Source organism: Bos mutus, chromosome 3 (genome assembly GCF_027580195.1).
Source record: "Bos mutus isolate GX-2022 chromosome 3, NWIPB_WYAK_1.1, whole genome shotgun sequence".
NCBI classification, from domain to species: domain Eukaryota; kingdom Metazoa; phylum Chordata; class Mammalia; order Artiodactyla; family Bovidae; genus Bos; species Bos mutus.
In genome coordinates this window covers 75,936,751-75,957,141 of record NC_091619.1, presented here as the reverse complement: position 1 = coordinate 75,957,141, position 20,391 = coordinate 75,936,751, and the positions used below count along the sequence as shown (strand labels likewise).

At 39.2% G+C, this 20,391-nt stretch overlaps 1 protein-coding gene across 1 annotated transcript in view; it reads left to right on the top strand.

Annotated features, from left to right (window-relative positions):
• IL23R (interleukin 23 receptor) overlaps positions 1–20,391 on the top strand; it is a 78,625-nt gene that overhangs the window by 17,943 nt on the left and 40,291 nt on the right. The window contains exon 5 of the mRNA XM_070364563.1: positions 15,482–15,642. Within this exon, the coding sequence (XP_070220664.1) occupies positions 15,482–15,642 (161 nt within the window). The remainder of the gene's footprint in view (positions 1–15,481; positions 15,643–20,391) is intronic.

Genomic DNA, 20,391 nt, shown 5'->3' with positions numbered 1-20,391 from the left:
CTGGCTTGGAGAATTTTGAGTATTACTTTGCTAGCATATGAGATGAGTACAATTGTGCAGTAGTTTGAACGTTCTTTGGCATTGCCTGTCTTTAAGATTGGAATGAAAACTGAACAATACATATTAATTATAAAAGAATAAACTCTTTTAGTACAATAGCTTTATTGAGTATATTTCATATTCCATCAGATCAGATCAGTTGCTCAGTCACGTCCAACTCTTTGCAACCCCATGAATCACAGCACGCCAGGCCTCCCTGTCCATCACCAACTCCCAGAGCTCACCCAGACTCACGTCCATTGAGTCAGTGATGCCATCCAGCCATCTCATCCTCTGTTGTCCCCTTCTCCTCCTGCCCCCAGTCCCTCCCAGCATCAGGGTCTTTTCCAATGAGTCAACTCTTCACATCAGGTGGCCAAAGTACTGGAGTTTCAGCTTTAGCATCATTCCTTCCAAAGAAATCCCAGGGCTGATCTCCTTCAGAATGGACTGGTTGGATCTCCTTGCAGTCCAAGGGACTCTCAAGAGTCTTCTCCAGCGCCACAGTTCAAAAGCATCAATTCTTCGGCGCTCAGCCTTCTTCACAGTCCAACTCTCACATCCATAAATGACCACAGGAAAAACCATAGCCTTGACTAGACGAACCTTTGTTGGCAAAGTAATGTCTCTGCTTTTGAATATGATATCTAGGTTGGTCATAACTTTCCTTCCAAGGAGTAAGCGTCTTTTAATTTCATGGCTGCAGTCAACATCTGTAGTGATTTTAGAGCCCCAAAAAATAAAGTCTGACACTGTTTCCACTGTTTCCCCATCTATTTCCCATGAAGTGGTGGGACCAGATGCCATGATCTTCGTTTTCTGAATGTTGAGCTTTAAGCCAACTTTTTCACTCTCCACTTTCACTTTCATCAAGAGGCTTTTGAGTTCCTCCTCACTTTCTGCCATAAGGGTGGTGTCATCTGCATATCTGAGGTTATTGATATTTCTCCCGCCAATCTTGATTCCAGTTTGTGTTTCTTCCAGTCCAGCGTTTCTCATGATGTACTCTGCATAGAAGTTAAATAAACAGGGTGACAATATACAGCCTTGACGTACTCCTTTTCCTCCTTTTCCTATTTGGAAGCAGTCTGTTGTTCCATGTCCAGTTCTAACTGTTGCTTCCTGATCTGCATACAAATTTCTCAAGAGGCAGATCAGGTGGTCTGGTATTCCCATCTGTTTAAGAATTTTCCACAGTTTATTGTGATCCACACAGTCAAAGGCTTTGGCATAGTCAATAAAGCAGAAATAGATGTTTTTCTGGAACTCTCTTGCTTTTTCAGTGACCCAGAGGATGTTGGCAATTTGATCTCTGGTTCCTCTACCTTTTCTAAAACCAGCTTGAACATCAGGAAGTTCACGGTTCACATATTGCTGAAGCCTGGCTTGGAGAATTTTGAGCATTACTTTACTAGCGTGTGAGATGAGTGGTAATTGTGTGGTAGTTTGAGCATTCTTTGGCATTGCCTTTCTTTGGGATTGGAATGAAAACTGACCTTTTCCAGTCCTGTGGCCACTGCTGAGTTTTCCAAAATGCTGGCATATTGAATGCAGCACTTTCACAGCATCATCTTTCAGGATTTAGAATAGCTCAACTGGAATTCCATCACCTCCACTAGCTTTGTTTGTAGTGATGCTTTCTAAGGCCCACTTGACTTCACATTCCAGGATGTCTGGCTCTAGGTCAGTCATATTCCATACAATGCACCTTATTTAAAGTGCAAAATTCAAAGATTTTAGTATATTCAAAGAGTTGAGCAACCATCTCCATAATATTAGAACATGTTCTTCATGCCAAAAGAAACCATATCTCCATTAGCAGTCACCCCACATTTCCCTTCAACTCTCCCAGCCCTAGGTATCATCTGTGGTTTGCCTACTGTGGACATTTTATGTAAAAGGAATCATACAAATTAGTCTTTCATGAAGAGCATCTTTCACTTAGGGTAAGGTTTTCAAGATTCATCTGTGGTGTAGTATGTATCAGTCCTTCATTCTTTTTTATGACTAAATAATTTTCCATTGTGTGAATATATCACACTTAACTTATTCACATTCACTAGGTGATGGACATTTTGGGTTGTTTCCAGATTTTTGGCTATTATGAATAATGTTGTACTAACATTCATGTACAAGCTTTTGTGTAGACATGTATTTTCATTTCTCTTGAGCATAGACTTAGGAATGGAGTGGCTAGGTCGTATGGTATTGTTGTTCAGTTTCTAAGTCATGTCTGACTCTTTGTGACCCCATGCACAGGAGCACGCCAGGCTTCGCTGACTGTCACTATCTCACGAAGTTTGCTCAAACTCATGTCCATTGAATCAGTGATGGTAGCTAACCATAGCTTTGACTCTATGGACATTTCTCAGCAAAGTGATGCCTTTGCTTTTTAATATGCCATGAAGGTTTTTCATAGCTTTCCTTCAAGGAGCAAGTGTCTTTGAACTTCATGGCTGCAGTCATTGTCAGCAGTGATTTGGAGCCTAAGAAAATAAAATCTGCCAGTGTTTCCACTTTTCCCCCCTTTCATTTGCCATATACTGATGGGACTAGATGCCATGATCTTAGTTTTTTTAATGTTGAGTTTTAAGCCAGCTTTTTCACTCTCCTCTTTCACCTTCATCAAGAGGCTCTTTAATTCCTCCTCAATTCTGCCATTAGAGTGATATCATCTGCATACCTGAGGTAACTGGTATTTCTCCCAGGAATCTGGATTCCAGTTTAGTATTTATCCAGCTGGAATTCCCTTGCTTTCTCTATGATCTCTGCTTCCTCTGCCTTTTCTAAATTCAGCTTGTACATCTGGAAGTTCTCAGTTCACATACTGCTGAAGCCTAGCTTGAAGGATTTTGAGCATTACCTTGCTAGCATGTGAAATGAGTGCAATTGTACAGTAGTGTAAACATTTTTTGGCATTTCCTTTCTTTAGGATTGGAATGAGAACTGACCATTTCCTGTGGCCACTGCTGAGTTTTCCAAATTTGCTGGCATACTGAGTGCAGCACTTTAACAACATCATCTTTTAGGATTTGAAATAGTTCAGCTGGAATTCCATCCCCTTATTTGTTTGCAGTAATACTTCTAAGGCTCACTTGACTTCACACTCCACGGTGTCCAGCTCTAGGTGAATGCTCACTTCATTGTGGTTATCCAGGTCATTAAGACTTTTTTTTTGTATAGTTCTGTGTATTCTTGCTACCGCTTCTTAATCTGTTCTGCTTCTGTTATATCCTTGTTGTTTCTGTCCCTTATCATGCCCATTCTTGCATGAAATATCCCCTTGAAATCTCCAATTTTTGAAGCAATTTCCAGTCTTTCCCATTCTATTGTTTTCTTCTGCTTCTTGCATTATTCATTTAAGAAGACCTTCTTATCTCTTCTTGCTATTCTCTGGAACTCTGTATTCAGTTGGGTGTATCTTTTTCTTACCTGCTTGTTTTTGCCTTCTCTTCTTTCCTCAGCTATTTGTAAAGCCTCCTCAGACAACCACTTTGCCTTCTTGTATTTCTTTTTTTGGGGATGATTTTGGTCACTGCCAATGGTATGAACCTAACAGAAGCAGAAAATACTAAAAAGAGGTGGCAAGAATACACAGAAGAACTGTACAGAGAAGATCTTCACGACCAAGATAATCACAATGGTGTGATCACTCACCTAGAGCCATCCTGGATTGTGAAGTCAAGTGGGCCTTAGAAAGCATCACTACAAACAAAGCTAGTGGAGGTGATGGAATTCCAGTTGAGCTATTTCAAATCCTAAAAGATGATGCTGTTAAAGTGCTGCACTCAATATGCCAGCAAATTTGGAAAACTCAGCAGTGGCCACAGGACTGGAAAAGGTCAGTTTTCATTCCAATCCCAAAGAAAAGCAATGCCAAAGAATGCTCAAACTACTGCACAATGGCACTCATCTCACACGCTAGTAAAGTAATGCTCAAAATTCTCCAAGCCAGGCTTAAGCAATATGTGAACTGTGAACTTCCTGAACCGCCAACATCCACGGGATCATCAAAAAAGCAAGAGAGTTCCAGAAAAACATCTATTTCTGCTTTATTGACTATGCCAAAGACTTTGACTGTGTGGATCACAATAAACTGTGGAAAATTCTGAAAGAGATGGGAATACCAGACCACCTGACCTGCCTCTTGAGAAATCTGTATGCAGGTCAGGAAGCAACAGTTAGAACTGGACATGGAACAACAGACTGCTTCCAAATAGGAAAAGGAGGAAAAGGAGTACGTCAAGGCTGTATATTGTCACCCTGCTTATTTAACGTATATGCAGAGTACATCATGAGAAACGCTGGACTGGAAGAAACACAAGCTGGAATCACGATTGCTGGGAGAAATATCAATAACCTCAGATATGGAGATGACACCACCCTTATGGCAGAAAGTGAGGAGGAACTCAAAAGCCTTTTGATGAAAGTGAAAGTGGAGAGTGAAAAAGTTGGCTTAAAGCTCAACATTCAGAAAATGAAAATCATGGCATCTGGTCCCATCACTTCATGGGAAATAGATGGGGAAACAGTGTCAGACTTTATTTTTTTGGGCTCCAAAATGACAGCAGATGGTGACAGCAGCCATGAAATTAAAAGACGCTTACTCCTTGGAAGGAAAGTTATGACCAACCTAGATATCATATTCAAAAGCAGAGACATCACTTTGCCAACAAAGGTCTGTCTAGTCAAGGCTATGATTTTTTCCAGTGGTCATGTATGGATGTGAGAGTTGGACTGTGAGGAAAGCTGAGCACCAAAGAATTGATGCTTTTGAATTGTGGTCCTGGAGAAGACTCTTGAGAGTCCCTTGGACTGCAAGGAGATCCAACCAGTCCCTCCTAAAGGAGATCAGTCTTGGGTGTTCTTCGGAAGGACTGATGCTAAAGCTGAAACTCCAATAATTTGGCCACCTGATGTGAAGAGTTGACTCATTGAAAAAGACTCTGATGCTGGAAGGGATTATGGGCAGGAGGAGAAGGGGACGACAGAGGATGAGATGGCTGGATGACATCACCAACTCGATGGGCATGAGTTTGAGTAAACTCCAGGAGTTGGTGATGGATGGGGAGGTCTGGCATGCTGTGATTCATGAGGTCACAAAGAGTCGGACACGACTGAGTGACTGAACTGAACTGAACTGAACTTGTGTACAATGTCATGAACTTCTATCCATAGTTCTTCAGGCACTCTGTCTACCATATCTAATCTCCTGACTCTATTTATCACGTCTACTGTATAATCATAAGGGATTTGATTTAGGCATACTTGAATGGTCTAGGGGTTTTCCTTACTTTCTTCAATTTAAGCCTGAATTTTGCCATAAGGAACTGATGATAAGAGCCTGATGATATGACAGTCAGCTCCCAATCTTGTTTTTACAGACTGTATGGAGTTTCTCTATCTTCAGCTACAAATAATATAATTAGTCTGATTCCAGTATTGACCATTAGGTGATGTCCATGTGTAGAGTTGTCTCTTGTGTTGTTGGAAGAGGGTGTTTGCTATGACCAGCGCGTTCTCTTGGCAAAACTCTGCTAGCCTTTGCCCTGCTTCATTTTGTACTCCAAGGCAAAACTTGCCTATTACTTCAGGTATCTCTTGACTTCTTACTTTTGCATTCCAGGCCCCTATGATGAAAAGGACATCCTTTTTTGGTGTTAGTTCCAGAAGGTCTTGTAGGCCTTCATAGAACCATTCAACTTCAGCTTCTTTGGTATTAGTGCTTGGGGCATAGACTTGGATTACTGTGATGTTGAATGATTTGCCTTGCAAACGAACTGAGATCATTCTGTTGTTTTTGAGATTGCATCCAAATACTGTATTTTGAACTCTTTTGTTGACTATGAGGGCTACTCCATTTCTTCTAAGGTGTTCTTGCTCATAGTAGTAGATAAAATCGTCCTCTGAATTAAATTTGCCCATTCTGGTCGATTTTAGTTCACTGATTCCTAAAATGTCAGTGTTCACTCTTGCCATCTCCTGCTTAACCATGTCCAGTTTACCTTGATTCATGGGTCTAAAATTTCAACTCCTATGCAATATCATTTTTTACAGCATCAGATTTCACTTTCACCACCAGACATGTGCACAACTGAGCATGGTTTCTGCTTTGGTTCAACCTCTTCATTCTTTTTGGAGCTACTTTTCTGCTCTTCCTCAGTAGCATATTGGGCACCTACTGACCTGGTAGGCTCATCTTCCTGTACCATATCTTTTTGCCTTATCATACTGTTCATGGGTTCTCAAGGCAAAAATACTAGAGTGGTTTGCTATTCACTACTCCAGTGGACCAGGTTGTGTCAGAACTCTTCACTATGATCTGTCTGTCTTACATGGCCCTCCACTGCATGGCTCATTGCTTCACTGAGTTACGCAAGCCCCTTCGCCACAACAAGGCTGTGATCCATGAAGGTGAGGTCATATGCTAAGTCAGTTTAAACTTTTGAGGAACTGCCACACTCTTTTTTTAATTGAAGTATAGCTGCTTTATAGTATTTTGTTAGTTTCAGGTGTACCACATAATGATTCAATATTTTTATAGGTCATACTCCATTTAAAGTCATTACAAAATAATTGCTGTATTTCCCTATGCTATACAATATATTTTTGATGTTTATTTATGTTATAGATAATAGTTTGTATCTTAATCTTATACCCCTATCTTGTCCCTTCCCTCTCTCCTCTCCCTACTAGTAACCACTAGTTTGCTTTCTATATCTGTGAGTCTATCTCTTTTTTTGTCATATACATTTGTTTTAGATTCTGCATATAAATGAAAACAGATTTCTCTTTGTCTGACTTATTTCATTGAGCATAATACCCTCTAGGTCCAACCACACTGTTACAAATGGCATAATTTCATTCTTTTTTATGTCTGAGTAATATTCCATTGTGTATATATATATGGACATCAGGATGCATGTCTCTTTTTGAATGAGTGTTTTCATTTTCTTTCAATATATATTCAGCAGTGGAATTCCTGAATGATATGTTAGTTTTAGTTTTTTGAGGAAACTCCATACTGTTTTCTATAGTGGCTGCACCAATTTTCAATCCCATCAACAGTATACTAAGGTTTCCTTTTACTTATATCCTTGCCAACATTTGTTATTTGTAGAGTTTTTGGTCATAACCATTCTGACAGGTGTGAGCTGATATCTCATTGGTATTTGGTGGAAGAGAGAGTTGTTGGGCTTCTTTGATCTTGCCATGTAGCTTGTGGGGTCTTAGTTCTCCGTCCTGGGATCGAACCCAGGCCCTTGGCAGAGAGTGTGGATTCCTAACCAATGAATCACCCTGGTGCATTACCTCTCATTAATGTTTTGATTTGCATTTCTCTAATTATTAGCACTGGGCTTCCCAGGTGGCTCAGTGGTAAAGAATCTGCCTGCCAATGTAGGAGATGCAGTTTCGATCCCTAGGTTGGGAAGATCCCTTGAAGGAAATGACAACCCACTCTGGTATTCTTGCCTGGGAAATCCAATGGGCAGAAGAGCCTGATGGGCTACAGTTCATGAGATCACAGAGTCAGACATGACTTAGCGACTGAGCATGCATGCAATGACTAGCAATGTTGAGCATTTATTCATGTGCCTATTGATTACCTGTATATCTTCTCTGGAAAAATGTCTATTCAGGTCTTCTGCCCATTTTTATACTGCCATGCTGTTTTCTAAAGAAGTCACATCAGGGGAGTTCAGGATAGGGGGACACATGTGCACCCATGGCTGATTCATGTAGACATATAGCAAAAACCCCTACAACACTGTAAAGTAATTATACTCCAATTAAAATAAATTAGTTAATTAAAAAAATTATTTAAAAAAAGGAGCCACACCATTACATTCCCACCAAGGATTCCAACCTCCCCACATTCTTGTCAATATTTGCTATTATCTTGTTGATTATTGTCACCATAGTGAGTATGGTTTACTTCTCTCAAATCTTGCTAATATGCCTTCTTGGATTCCTGGCAATGAGACTGTGTTGTAAACTTGAAATAGGCATAACACAATTTGAAAAAATATGTTTCTTAAAAAACACTTGTCGACCATGCATAATTTCCTATTTAGTATCATTAAAATGTTCTCACAATTTTATAAGATTATTATACATCTCTTTAAAAGCCATTAATGCATTGACAATTATATATGTCTAAATTATTTATACATGGTGGTTTTTAAGGGACATATCTACTTTATCAAGTGAGGGTTACTTACAGTAGTTATGAGGACTGAAATTGTTCTCGGTACTCAAAAAGTCACTTTGAAAGTCTGAAGACTAGGTTTATTAAAGAGTTAACTGTCAAAAATATCCATTGGAAAGAGCATGAGCTTTAGACTTTAATGTTTGATTTCCAGTTTGCAGACTTATCAGTTAGAAGACTTTAATGGTACAAATATCTGAAAACCCAAGTGCAATGACCCAAACAGACAAGGCTTTATTTATGTCAAGCCATTGGCGGTAGGTAGTGCAGAGCTAGTGTGTTAATTCAATTGTACTCCAAGGACCCAGGCTCTTTCTATCTTTCTTCTTTGCAGTCTTTAGAACATTGACCCTAGTCCTCGGGTGCTGCACATCCAGGCTTCTCATCCAAGTTTCAGGCAGGAAAGTAGTGAAAGGAAAAGGAAATTCTCCCATGGACTTCTACTTGCATCTCATTGGCCAGAATTGAATTACACATCTACTCTATCTGGACGGGAACCCAGGATAAGGGTATGGTGGATGCAGTTCAGTAATCTAACAGTATCTGCCACAGTTGCTAGCTGAGTGACCTTGGAAAATTTGTTTAGCTTTGCTAAGCCCTAGCCTCCTGAAAAATGAGTATAGGTAATACAAAACTAAGTATTATAAAACTTATAAGAAAGCAAATTATAAGAAAAGGCTCACAAATAGGAAATGCTTAGAAACTGACAAAAAGATGATGTTAGAGTGTTAGAACATTATGATGAAACTCAAGACTGACTCTCTAGACTTTTTTGATTCATTCTAAAATCAAAACCTGACTGATTTGGGAGAGAAGATGAATGCAAAGCCATAAAAATGATCACTTACAGGTTATTGTAAGCAATAACTTTATTTACTTTCTTTTCAAGTAATAATAACTTTAGACAGATGACTATCTAGAAAGAATGTCAAACGTGGTCTAATAAGTAAGACTAATTTTCAAGCTGGTGTACATACATCAATAGTAAAGTCACTCATTTTAAAGTCATTCAAACTAGAAGCGTAAACTCAATGTGGGCAAGAATTTTTGCTTGCTTTGTTTACTGCTATCTTTCTTTAGCCTAGGATGAGGCCTGGCATCTAGAAAGTGCTCAATAAACATGTGTTGAGTGATCATTCTGACAATTAGAAATGGACATTTCCTGTATCCTCCCTTCACAATCAAGTTGAATAATAATAATACAAGGTCCTATATATTAAAAAGGTATTTTTTCATGTCTTTTCTGAAACTGAGAGTAAATTATAGCCAAGCTTAGGCAAATCTAACCCAAATTCTAAATTGACTGAGTCCAGATTAGTGGAATTTTATTGTATCTTAAAAAGGACATAAAGGATGTGAAGTGATAGCATAAAAATGAATGTATTCCTCTAGCAAATTCAAAGAATGAGCTCCTGTAACCACAGACAAATTGGAAAAGAAAACAGACATCTGTTCATCTCACAATTAATTAAAAACACATCCATGAACTGAGAAAAATTACAGAAATCCATTTCTAACTAATGATTAAGGTCTTTCCCCCCTAGGAAAAAGGTGACTTATAATGAATTTTCTGGTTGAGGGTAGTATCAGATTTAAAAAGGTTCTTCTTTTTAATACCCTGAGAACTCAGAACCCTGAGTTCTCAGGGTATTTTCTACTTTGGCAGTTGCGTAGATATCAGCATTTGCAAGGTTTCACTTCCAGCTCCTGTGGTTCTATTTTCCAGTAAAATCATGTACAGAGAGAGGCATTTCACCTCAGCCCACCTACTTGTTTCCACAGTGGCAGAAAGATGGCATTCCCTCCATGGGAGCAGTGGGGCCATCAGGGCCTCCAGATGGTGTGGGGTTGAAGTTGTAAAGCAGAGGAATTGTGTCTATGTTGTTTCAAGAATCTTCTTTCTGTACAGGACTTCTGTAGTGACTCCACCAGCATGACCTTTCACATACCCTTCTCAACCCCTTTGTATTTTGCTAAGTATTGCACCAATGGGTGGTGATAGAAAAAAACCAAACCAAACAAACAAACAAAAATAAAACCTCTGCTATTAAGCATCTACTGTTGTAGCCACGCATTCCAGGAAACAAACTCACTCAGAAGGACAGTGCAGATAGTGGAGTGCAGTTTATTATACCGGCAGGTCCAAGGCCGAGTCTCCTCCTAGCCAAGGACCCCGATCAGTTTTTGTGAAAACCTTATATACCCTAAGTGTACTTGCTCAAACCCACCTCCCCCAATTCCTAGAAACTAGTCTGGAAAAGATAAAAGAGAGATACGATCAAGGTTAGCCCATGATTCATGTGTCACAAGACTAGATAAACAGTGGACATTTATCAATAGGACTGTGGTCATATCCCGATAAACATAATGGAATTTACGACTTTGTTCTGTTACAGAGATAATTAGCATATTCTTTTAGGCAATGGAGAGCCCAAGTACAAGTCCTGAGGCTCTTTTATCGGGGGTCTGGTTTTCCATTGGTATGCCATTTCTATAGACACTGGGCACAAAGTTCAGAGTCCATTGGGAGAGTGACCATACATGTAGCCTAATGTTCACAGCCTGGCCTGAGATGGAGTCCAGCTCTGTCTGTTTCCTCCTTCACTACTTACTGTTGTCCTGTTACCCTCAACAGCTACATGTAAATATGTTCTTTCTTTATCATGGAAGCTCTTGCAATATCTGGCATGGTACTCAATAAATACTTGTTGAATGAAAATGAGTGCCTGGTGGCCCTTCATTCTATTTTATTCAAGTCAATTTAACAAATATTTATTTAGAATTTCATGTCTTCTCAGAACTATGTTAAATGCTAGAAAACTTTTAAAAAATAGACAACATCTCTGTGCATGACAAGATCATAAACTATTTAGAATAACACCAATAGTATATTTTCTTGTACCATGAGAGACCAATAGGGTCTTTTAGTTTTAATAAGACCCTTAAAATCAATTGTTACTCTTCTACTTCATAAGACCTGTTTGCTTTTGCCACATGTTTCTCTCTATATTCATATTCATAATAGCCAGACAGAGTTCTTAAATATAATTCCAAATATATTTAAGGCTGTGATGTTATATTTCTACTGAGTTCTTTTAGGACTTAAAAATCAGTTCATATATTAAAATCCATCTTCTCACTGGTTCTACACCAGTGCTTGGAGAGCTAATTGTGGCTGGGGACAAATACAAACTTACTGACTGATATTACTTTATATTCATGATCACTCACTTCAACTGAGCCCAGATAGCTACCCAGTAGTCCTGTGGAACTTCACTGGTCAAGTCACTCCCCCACTAACCAGGCAATTATTTTGTTACTGTTTCATCTTTGGTTTCCAACATCTTCTCCCCCTTCTCACTCTCTGTTGATGACTAACTTCCTATTTCATTGAGAAAATAAGAGTTATAAGAAATACCACAACCTCCCTCATCTGATGACACACTGACATCTGTACCCCACACTTGGTCTTCCCTTCTATTACTGTGGATGAACTACCACTGCCCTGAGGCCAGCTCTCCACTAAAGACTAGATCTTTCTCTGTCTGCCTGCTAGAGGACATCGCTCCAACAATACTCCTTCCTTTCTTCTGTATCATCACCTTTTCTATCTTTACTGGATCTCCTCATCAGCTTTCAAAATTCTGTAGCATCTACCTTCCCTAGGCACCCCCTTCCACTAATTTATCTCTCTGCTCCTTCATATGGCAAACTCTTCAAAAAGAGCTGTTTGTACTTTCCACCTCTACTTCCTCTCTTTTCATCCTCTCTTTAATCTTGTCAAGCTTTGCCTTCCACCTCCAGGTCTTATCAGTGTTGCTAATGACGTTCCCATTGCAGATGCAACAGTTTATTCTCAGTTCCTACCTTCCTTTTCAGGAAGGGTAGATTTATTATCAGGAACATTTAACTTAACTTTTTACTTCCTTCTTTGATCTTCCAGGACAGCACTCCCTTTTGGTTCTTCCTGAATGCTTTTTCTCAGTTTCTTTTGTCAATTCTCCTTCATTCTAGTAAAGTAATATCAATAACCCTCAGATAAGCAGATGACACCACCCTTATGGCAGAAAGTGAAGAGGAACTAAAGAGCCTCTTGATGAAAGTGAAAGAGGAGAGTGAAAAAGTTGGCTTAAAGCTCAACATTCAGAAAACTAAGATCATGGCATCTGGTCCCATCACTTTACGGCAAATAGATGGGGAAACAGTGGAAACAGTGTCAGACTTTATTTTTCTGGGCTCCAAAATCACTGCAGATGGTGACTGCAGCCATGAAATTAAAAGACGTTTACTCCTTGGAAGGAAAGTTATGACCAACTTAGACAGCATATTAAAAAGCAGAGACATTACTTTGCCAACAAAGGTCCGTCTAGTCAAGGATATGGTTTTTCCAGTGGTCATGTAAGGATGTGAGAATGTAAGGATGTGGACTGTGAAGAAAGTTGAGCACTGAAGAATTGATTCTTTTGAACTGAGAAGATTCTTGAGAGTCCCTTGGACTGCAAGGAGATCCAACCAGTCCATCCTAAAGGAGATCAGTCCTGGGTGTTCATTGGAAGGACTGATGTTGAAGCTGAAACTCCAATACTTTGGCCACCTGATGAGAAGAGCTGACTCATTGGAAAAGACCCTGATGCTGGGAAAGATTGAGGGCAGTAGGAGAAGGGAACGACAGAGGATGAGATGGTTGGATGGCATCACCGACTCAAGGAACATGGGTTTGGATGGACTCCGGGAGTTGGTGATGGACAGGGAGGCCTGGTGTGCTGGGTTTCATGGGGTCGCAGAGAGTTGGACATGACTGAGTAACTGAACTGAACTGAATAGTGATCCAGAGCTCTGTTCTAGGACCTCTTATTATATTTATCTACATTCATTATCTAAAAGATCTCAACGAAATTTATGCTGTAAAACTCCCTAATCTGTACCTCCAGTCCATATCTCCATATCTCTTGAGCTGCAGCCAAATTTTACCTAACTTCATACTCAATGTTTCCTCTTAATGTCCAAAAGCTAATATTTTCAAAACCAAATACTTAGTTCCCTCTCCTCAGACTCATGTTCCCTATCTCAGTAAGTGGCAACTCCATCCTTTGCAATATTCAAGTTAAAAATCACTGGAGTCCTCCTGGATTTCTTTCTACTATGCCCCCATTTAACTGACAGAAAAACTTATCACATCTATCTTTAAAAAACTAATTTCTTTTCACTGCCTCGTCCAAGCCAGGTCATCTCTCATCTGGGTTAGTAAACTGGTGCTCTAGCCTCCACCTTTGCCCTGCTATAGACTGCTGCTGCTGCTGCTAAGTCACTTCAATTGTGTCCGACTCTGTGCAACCCCATAGACGGCAGCCCACCAGGCTCTTCTGTCCATGGGATTCTCCAGGCAAGAACACTGGAGTGGGTTGCAATTTCCTCCTCCAATGCATGAAAGTGAAAAGTCAAAGTGCTATAGTCTATTATTCACAAATAGTCAGAGTAATCTTTTTCACACACACATCTCAGATGTTACTCCTCTGTTCAGTCTCCCGTTTCACTCAGAGATCCTTCCATGGCTCTATGTGATGTTACAGTGCCTTATAAATCTCCTCTCATCTAGGACTCTCTGATCTCATCTCATTCCTTCCCATCTCCTTCAGTCTACCAAACCTTAATGACCTCCTTACTGTTCTTGAACAGGATGGACAAGGACCTGCCTCAGGACCTTTGTGCATCACCTACAATGCACTTCCTCCAGAAAGGCATAATTCTTGATTCTGTACTGCTTCAGCACTACCTTCTCAGATTCTCAGACATGTCTTCCCTTATCTTCCTCTCTAAAAAGATCCCCCCTCACCCCTACTCCTAGCATTTCCTAACCCCCTTCCTTTTTCCTTCTGAATGTTTATCAACACAAGACATATAATATATGTATTTGTGTGCTCTACAAAGGTTGAGACTTTACCTTTTCTGTTCATTATGGTAGCTCCAGTGTCTAAAGTAGTGCTTAGAATACAGTGGGTGTTAAATGTTAAATAACTGTTGAATGAATGATTACATTTTAAAAGATACTATTTATCATTATTACCATAAATCAGCAGTTTCTACAGAAAATTTATTAACTGCAACAAGGACTAGGTGCAATGGAAACTTCAGAAAAATATAAATCATACTAATTCCCCTCAACAAATAATCTGTTATATATATTAATTAGCACAGGGAAAAAAAACAGAAGACATTTTGAAACTTTGTACTATACAGTTGTATGCAAAAATTGTCCTAAAGTTTAGTCAGTCATTTTGATTGGATTTTTCATCTAAAATAGTGCTTTGTGGTCTAGGTGCTAATATGAGGGTAGACTTTAAAAGAAGAATTAAATTACATAGTAGCTATAGTTAATGTCGGTCTGAGAATACATTTCCATTTTGACTTGTGGTCTCAATATGTGTGATGAAAGAATTACCCACAAACCAATAAGAACATGTATGTGGTTTTCTCTAACTGAAAAATATTCAAAGATGCCCTACTTACTACTTACACAGTTGCCATTCTCTTATTTTCACATTTGAATACTTATTTAACACAAAAGTTAGCATTCCTTATTACAAAGCCTTGGCATGGAACTCCTATTCAATGTCCCTTCCCAGAGGGAGTTCACTTAGTTTAAACTATGTCCAGTGCTGACTTCCCCAAAGAGGCACAATAGGTACACCCAGGGCCTGCCATACCTTCAGAAATCTATGAAAATGTTTAATTTCACTTGAAATCACAAGAAAAAAATGAACCATTAGGCCAAAGAAAGCATTTTAACATGTGACATTAATATATTTACTTTTATATCAACAGTTGTAAAACATAATCTATATGAACATATATTCATATAAGTGCTCATGCATGCTCAGTTGCTCAGTCATGACTTTTTGTGACCCCATGGGCTGTAGCTTGCATATACATATATAAACAATATATATATAAACATAAACATTATATATATATATATATGTAAAGACATACCTACACATATACAAACTTTTTAATCTTACTTGCAAAAGGGGTTTATGAAGGTAAAGGTGCCTAGTGCCCATGAAAGCCACACTGTGACCCTGGATGGTCTTGATTATGTTTTCAAAAATGAAACAAATTTTGATTCGTTTAAGTGAAAGTGCATTCTGCAAGCAAGCTAAAAAGACAGCATCAAAAAATTGAGGAATTATTAATTCAACATAACTGGTGATCATAATCTTTCTTTTTTTTAAGTTTAGAGACAGAAGAAGAGCAAGAATATCTCACTTCAAGTTACATTAACATCTCCACTGATTCATTGCAAAAGGGCAAGAAGTATTTGGTTTGGGTCCAAGCTTCAAATGTTCTGGGCATGGAGAAGTCGAAACAACTACAAATTCATCTGGACGATATAGGTAAAGAATAAAAAATTCTGTAATGTCTTTACAAATAAACAACTAATTTGCGCTGACCTAATCAAATGAAGTTGAGATCTGAAAGGAGTTCCCCTAAAGGTCCCCAAAAATCATGATAAAGAAAATAAGCATTACCCATAACCCACTGCCTGAGACAAGTCAAAGATAAGTGAGGCTGCCTTTGTTTTATATATCCTTCCAGTCTTATTTCTACATGGGTATGTCTTTCAGAATATTTATTGAGAATTTCTTATGTTCAAGCATAGTTCTAAGGGCTGGGGAGAAAAAGACAGACAAGGAAGGTACTTGCTTGCAATCTACTGGGGATGATGGAAACGAATAAGGATTATAATAAAGTGTGATGAGTCTTATGTTGTGAGAATTACAGTATACTGCTATATACACTATTTTTAAAGTTATGTTTTTGTTTGAAAAGTTCTACAAAAAAACATAGAAAACTGTGGAGAATTATGTAGACATCTCTGTGTATACCAGCCAGATTAAAATGTTAATATTTTTTGCGAAAGGTATTTTAGAACTTGTCTTTTTAAAAAATTACAATATAGAATAAATATTTCTATTAATTCAATCTACAAGCTTGTTTTTAATTAAAATCTTTAATTATCCCTTATTACTGTTCTCAGTTTTTCACCATCATAAACTATACTGCCATGGACAACCTTTAGGCTGAATTTTTACATAGTAGTTGTTTTTCTCCTTAAGATAAATTCCAAAAAGTAACTGCCCTTTAGCCTTTTACATTTACATTCTAATCCTAAAGCCAGAGTTCAGCCAAAGAGCACCAAGTGTGAATCCCCTTCTCGTTGCAGATTCTAGTGCCAGTTACCCCTGTTTTTATTATTAAAGACAATTTCAGTAGCAAACACATGGCCCACTTCTTCAGCACTAACTGCTTTTATATACATTATCTTGTTTAATCCTTGCTGCTGCTGCTGCCGCCAAGTCGCTTCAGTCATGTCCGACTCTGTGCGACACCATAGATGGCAGCCCATCAGGCTCTGCCGTCCCTGGGATTCTCCAGGCAAGAATGCTGGAGTGGGTTGCCATCTCCTTCTCCAATTGTTTAATCCTTACAACAACTCTATTTTGTAGAAGATAATGTAATTTATACGTGAGGAAACCAAGCTGAGGTGGCATGAGGCAAGTTGAGGCTGCAGAGCTAGGAAGCCTCTAGTTCCAGGATCCTCAACTCCTAACCTGTCTTTGTTTAAAAGCACATTGCAGCCGGGCGCGGTGGCGCGCGCCTGTAGTCCCAGCTACTTGGGAGGCTGAGGCTGGAGGATCGCTTGAGCTCAGGAGTTCTGGGCTGCAGTTCGCTATGCCGATCGGGTGTTCGCACTAAGTTCGGCATCAATATGGTGACCTCCCGGGAGCGGGGGACCACCAGGTTGCCTAAGGAGGGGTGAACCGGCCCAGGTCGGAAACGGAGCAGGTCAAAACTCCCGTGCTGATCAGTAGTGGGATCGCGCCTGTGAATAGCCACTGTACTCCAGCCTGGGCAACATAGCGAGACCCCGTCTCTTAAAAAAAATAAATAAATAAATAAAATAAAATAAAAGCACATTGCAATGTGTGTGACAACTTTCCTGCTGACTAACGATTTAGGGGATGTGACACCTCTCAGGATACAGCATGAGTATCCTTGGGGGACTACTGGAGTCTTCTGTTGGAACTAATATCTCAATGTCTCAACTATCACAATAGGATTGGTCTGAAAAGCTGTGCTTAGGCTATGAATATTGGCTTTGAAAACAAACACTGCTAACTATGGAGCTGAATAGTAACTCCACTGTATTGTATATTCTTGGAGTTATAGTTCTCTGGATCGTGATCTACACACTTTTGTAAGTTTACATTTTGAGGTAGTATACAGTCATAGTATGTGCGGGCTCAGTTGCTTCAGTTGTGTCCAACTCTTTGTGACCCTAGGGACCGTAGCCTGCCAGGCTCCTCCATCCATGGGATTCTCCAGGCCAGAATACTGGAGTGCCATGCCCTCCTCCAGGGTATCCTTGCATCCCAGGAATCAAACCCATATCTCTTGCATCTCCTGCATTGCAAGCGGATTCTTTACCAGCTGAGCTACCTGGGAAGCCCTAAAAACAGGTTCCTCTCAATGGATTAACAATGGTTAAAAGTTATCATGTTAAGTATCATTTTGGCAGTATTCATTATTAGGAACTAGATTAATATTAGTAGTATTACTGCTATTATTATCATTGTTATTACAATCTTAGTGTATCCATTTACTAAACACCTATGGTCCTCGAATAGCCAAAGCTATCTTGAGAAAGAAGAATGGAACTGGAGGTATCAACCTTCCTGACTTCAGGCTCTACTACAAAGCTACAGTCATCAAGACAGTATAGTACTGGCACAAAGACAGAAATATAGATCAATGGAACAAAATAGAAAGCCCAGAGATAAATCCACGCACATATGGACACCTTATCTTTGACAAAGGAGGCAAGAATATACAATGGATTGAAGACAATCTCTTTAACAAGTGGTGCTGGGAAAACTGGTCAACCACTTGTAAAAGAATGAAACTAGAGCACTTTCTAACACCATACACAAAAATAAACTCAAAATGGATTAAAGATCTAAATGTAAGACCAGAAACTATAAAACTCCTAGAGGAGAACATAGGCAAAACACTCTCCAACATATATCACAGCAGGATCCTCTATGACCCACCTCCCAGAATATTGGAAATAAAAGCAAAAATAAACAAATGGGACCTAATTAAACTTAAAAGCTTCTGCACAACAAAGGAAACTATAAGCAAGGTGAAAAGACAGCCTTCAGAATGGGAGAAAATAATAGCAAATGAAGCAACTGACAAACAACTAATCTCAAAAATATACAAGCAACTCCTACAGCTCAATTCCAGAAAAATAAATGACCCAATCAAAAAATGGGCCAAAGAACTAAATAGACATTTCTCCAAAGAAGACATACAGATGGCTAACAAACACATGAAAAGATGCTCAACATCACTCATTATCAGAGAAATGCAAATCAAAACCACTATGAGGTACCATTTCACGCCAGTCAGAATGGCTGAGATTCAAAAGTCTATAAGCAATAAATGCTGGAGAGGATGTGGAGAAAAGGGAACCCTCTTACACTGTTGGTGGGAATGCAAACTAGTATAGCCACTATGGAGAACAGTGTGGAGATTCCTTAAAAAACTGGAAATAGAACTGCCTTATGATCCAGCAATCCCACTGCTGGGCATACACACTGAGGAAACCAGAAGGGAAAGAGACACATGTACCCCAATGTTCATCGCAGCACTGTTTATAATAGCCAGGACATGGAAGCAACCTAGATGTCCATCAGCAGATGAATGGGTAAGAAAGCTGTGGTACATATACACAATGGAGTATTACTCAGCCATTAAAAAGAATACATTTGAATCAGTTCTAATGAGGTGGATGAAACTGGAGCCTATTATACAGAGTGAAGTAAGCCAGAAAGAAAAACACCAATACAGTCTACTAACGCATATATATGGAATTTAGAAAGATGGTAACAATAACCCTGTATACGAGACAGCAAAAGAGACACTGATGTATAGAACAGTCTTTTGGACTCTGTGGGAGAGGGAGAGAGTGGGATGATTTGGGAGAATGGCATTGAAATATGTATAATATCATATATGAAATGAGTCGCCAGTCCAGGTTCGATGTACGATACTGAATGCTTGGGGCTGGTGCACTGGGACGACCCAGAGGGATGGTATGGGGAGGGAGGAGGGAGGAGGGTTCAGGATGGGGAACACATGTATACCTGTGGCAGATTCATTTTGATATATGGCAAAACCAATACAATATTGTAAAGTTAAATAAAAAAAAAAAAAAAACACCTATGGTGTTCCAGGCAATTAACATGCCCATTACACTTAATTCTGGAAATAATCATATATGATACCCATTATGCCCATTTTTTAGACAAAGAAAGAGGTAAAATAATTTCCTCAAAGCACATAGCTAGTAAGGAGGAGAGCCAGATTTCATCTCAGACTTGCTCACTTGCTGTAGTTACATCACCCCCGCCTTCCAAAATCTCTTCTGACTGTCACCTTCAAATCTTTTCACACTAAACCGGGGAGCCTCTTGTTTGGAGTTTCTGCACCTCCACCCCCTCCTCCTCCTTTCTCAGTCTCCCAAAATGGATTCTAAGAAACTCAGATTGAAAAACACAGGTTAACAATGTAGGAGGCCCCTCCCATCAAAGCCCCTAGATTCTTACTGGATGTGCTATATTGATTTATGGCACTTTAAGAATGAGACACTGCAAATGAGATAAATTAACTGTTCTACGAAACTGAATCAGAGGACTCTCCTGGGAGTAATTTCCACACAACAGCTATGGGATTGGGCTTTAATTAAATTAGGGAGGTATGCTGAAAGGCAGGACTGAATTAACAGTGTAGAAACACTGCCAAAATGACATGTGAAAGGAATGCTTAAACTTCTCTTATAGAGAAATGAGTTTCAATACAGAAAATGCAGTGCCTTCTGGCTGCCATTTGGAACATTAGTTCTAGCCAGTGAATAATTATAAGTAAATACATATTGTTAGAAAGATACCAGACAACTATAATACAGTTCTTTATTTCAATTTAAGTGGAAACTAAAGATATGGCATTTATGATGGAACTGACATTTAAAAAAAAAAAAAAGTAAGATCCAATGGAAATGTTTGAAATGTAAGCAATGA